The following is a 3,294-nucleotide window of genomic DNA, read 5'->3' on the forward strand; positions in this document are numbered from 1 at the left end:
TCTATTGGTTATGGATGTGATTACATGTAAGCAAAAGCTTTGAAACACAAGAGAATAGACGTCAATCTAATAAAAGTGGTTGATTCAGAGAAGCTGGAAATTGTCAAAGAGCACTTCAATTTTATCTGTAATTATTTAACCCTTTTCTAAAGTATAAAAAAGACTCTGACTAAATATGGCAAAATACTAACATATTTATTTTGAGTGTGAGAAAACAGGGTCTTCGCTATACTCTTTTCTATAATTTCTTTCTGCATATTTCTGACTGTCTGATATCTCATTATATACATAAACATAAAAAGAGAGATACATAGGAAACTTCCTTGCTGGTCCTGGTTAAGAATCCATGCTTCCAATGCAGGGGACCCAGGGTCTATCTCTGATCAGGGAAGTAATATCCCACACGCCATGGGGCAGCTAAGACCCAGGCATCAACTACAGAACCCGCGTGCCACAACTAGAGAAGTGCATGTGCCACAGCGAAGACTCAGCCAAAGACACACAATGAAGAAGAGCCAAAAAAAAAAAAAAGATGCAGGTATATATACACATGTATTTTCTTTTATGAAATGTATATTTATAAGTGATATTTAAAGTATAAAATCAGCTAAGAGTCAGTTTCACAAGTTGAAGAGAATATTACTGGCCATATTGTTCTACAGATATGTCTAAAATAACTCTAACTTAGATTTTATACCACTAAGTGCAAAAAGCAATGCTAATATTACTTCTGAGTGCCTGTCAGAGAGTAACGCAAGACTGTTCCTACATAATATGTCCACTCTTTTTGTCATCTTCACCCCCAATCCTTTACACCATTGAAAAGCACATATGCATGATAAACACTTGGCCATGATATATTGAACTGACATAATTTTCCAGAGTTGAGGAGAGAACCAAGGAAAAACAATAAAGCAATAACCTTGGACTGTAAGGACATACTTATCGTAAATCAAATCCTTTGTCTTAAATCCTCGACTGAGTCTGTAGGCAGTAGTAGCTGAAAATTTTCCAACCAGTGGGGAGAACTTCAGGGTGACCTCACCCTTTTTGGGAAGTTCAAAGACCCAGAAATGCTGGCCAGAACCTGATGTACTTTCATGATACCACATGAGCCTCATCAAGTCGGCCCATGATTCTGGACAACTCTGAAACATCCTGGGTCATTGAGCTGTCCCTCTGTGGCCAAGCACTTTCAGAAAGGCCCTCTTTACATCTTTGTTCCGGAGACTGTAGATGATGGGGTTGAGGAAGGCAGAGACAACATTGTAGAAAAGGGCCAGCTTCTTGTCTCTTTCTGGGTCATACCAGGACCCAGGCCTCATGTACATGATCATGGCTGTCCCATAGAACATGGTGACCACAGTGATGTGGGAAGCACACGTGGAGAAGGACTTGAGTCTCCCCTGGGGTGAGCGGATGCTTAAGATGGAGACAAAGATACGAACATAAGAGACCAGGATGAAGGAAAGTGGTATCAAAAGCAAGATGAAACCCAAGATGAAGTCCAACCAGTCATTGAGGGATGTGTCTGCACAAGCCAACTTCAGGACAGCAGGGACCTCACAGAAGAAGTGGTTTATCTTGTGGGGGCCACAATAAGGCAGACGCATGGTGAAGACAGTATAGATCAGGGCCCCAGCTATGCTAATAAGCCAACAGACTGTGACCATCTTGATACAAATAGGATAACTCATCAGTAGAGTGTAGTGAAGGGGGAAGCAGATGGCCATATACCTGTCATAGGCCATAATGGCATAGAGGACACACTCAGCAATGCCCAGGATCAAGAAGATGAACATCTGGGCTGCACAAGCTCCCCAGGAAATGGTCCTCCTTGGATATACCAGATTAATCAACATCTGGGGCACAGTGGTGGTGACATAGCTCATGTCTACCAGGGAGAGGATGCTGAGAAAGAAGTACATAGGTATGTGGAGGTGTGTATCCAAGTAGATCAGGGTGATGATGAGTCCATTGCCTAGAATGGTGATAAAGTAGAGGATAAGGAAGAACGTGAACAGAGCCATTCTGACCTGAGACTCACTGGAGAAGCCAAGGAGGATGAACTCAGATACGGAACTGTGGTTCTCCTTGCCAAGGCTCTGCATGGTGGTCTGCCTATCAAGGAGACAAAGACCAATCTATTCTTTCCTCAGCCTTGGGGGAAGGAGGACACAGCTGACTGAACCAGAGCCACACACAGCCCCTTGCACAATAGCTTGAGATTCAGTCAAATCTTTGTTGAGTTGGGTGAAAAGGTGTAGTAAACTAGGGTAGCTCCTGAACTGGGAGAGCCATCAGAAGATCTGGATTTATGCTTGTAACAGAATATAAGATGCTCACAGGTCCTTCCCTGGAACCCACCTTCATCTATAGAAGGCAAGGCATTAGATAGCTATGTCTGAAGCAGGGGAACCCAGCCAGCCTCTGATCACTGCTAAATGCTTCCAAGCGTGTATACTTGTCTTGGTCTGGAGAACAATTTTCTGCTGAAAATTTTAAATGATGACATTGAAAGTCTGTGTCACTGGGCCGTCGGTGCTTGAGGTACAGTCAATCCAGAGCTGCTGTGCTGGCGACCCGAAGTCACAGGGGAGCTGGAGTTGTAGAGAACAGTGGAGGTCTTATAGAGATGAGAGCCGACATGCTGGGAAGGAGAGAGCAGAGACCTCACAGCCCCGAGAAATGGAAAGAGTGATTTTGATTCCTAACTTGTCCTGAGGTCTGTGATTGAATGTCTGTGGGATTTTCTGTCAAATCCTTATAATTACCACCCTATGATAACATTTAAAATTCAGCTCTTCCTTCAGACAGAAGGCCGTCAATTACCCATCTGTGTGAATTTGGGCGAGTCCCTTCACCTCCAATGGCCTCAGTATCTTCATCTGTTAGAAATGAAACATCCATGGCACAGAGTAATAGAAAGAGGCATATGACATACCCTATGTCAATAAATTTTGCAAAATACCAACACTAGACAAGTAAAAGGGTTGGTATAAGTGGGAGGACTCTAGAAATCAGAAGAGTGGGGCTGGTCCTAACTCTGCACTTAATTCGCTGTGTGATTTTGGGTAACTCTGGTGGTCTTGATGACTCCAAGGGACTCTTCTGGGTCTGCTATTCTCTGGTCCAAGGAACACCTGGCTGGAGACCTGTGATAGCATCAGTGTCATGAGAACCAAGGGGAGGGCTGGGCTGAGCAGTCAGCTGAACAGGGTTGTGTTAGCAGGAGATTCCTTCCAGGAGTTGGAGACACGAGACCAGGGCATAGATTCAGGTGTCAACACACCT

At 43.9% G+C, this 3,294-nt stretch overlaps 1 protein-coding gene across 1 annotated transcript; it reads right to left on the bottom strand.

Annotated features, from left to right (window-relative positions):
- Nucleotides 1-1,069: 1,069 nt before the first annotated feature.
- LOC139180083 (olfactory receptor 2A12-like) lies at nucleotides 1,070-2,939 on the bottom strand. The gene has a single exon (XM_070781294.1). The coding sequence runs from the start codon at nucleotides 2,109-2,111 to the stop codon at nucleotides 1,164-1,166; it is 948 nt and encodes a 315-aa protein (XP_070637395.1). The 5' UTR covers nucleotides 2,112-2,939; the 3' UTR covers nucleotides 1,070-1,163.
- Between the last annotated feature and the right edge of the window lie 355 nt (nucleotides 2,940-3,294).

Source organism: Bos indicus, chromosome 3, assembly GCF_029378745.1.
Source record: "Bos indicus isolate NIAB-ARS_2022 breed Sahiwal x Tharparkar chromosome 3, NIAB-ARS_B.indTharparkar_mat_pri_1.0, whole genome shotgun sequence".
Taxonomy (NCBI): Eukaryota; Metazoa; Chordata; class Mammalia; order Artiodactyla; family Bovidae; genus Bos; species Bos indicus.

Bases quoted from the DNA above. Each gene is read 5' to 3' on its own strand.
- LOC139180083 (XM_070781294.1), bottom strand. From the start codon at position 2,111: ATGCAGAGCCTTGGCAAGGAGAACCACAGTTCCGTATCTGAGTTCATC.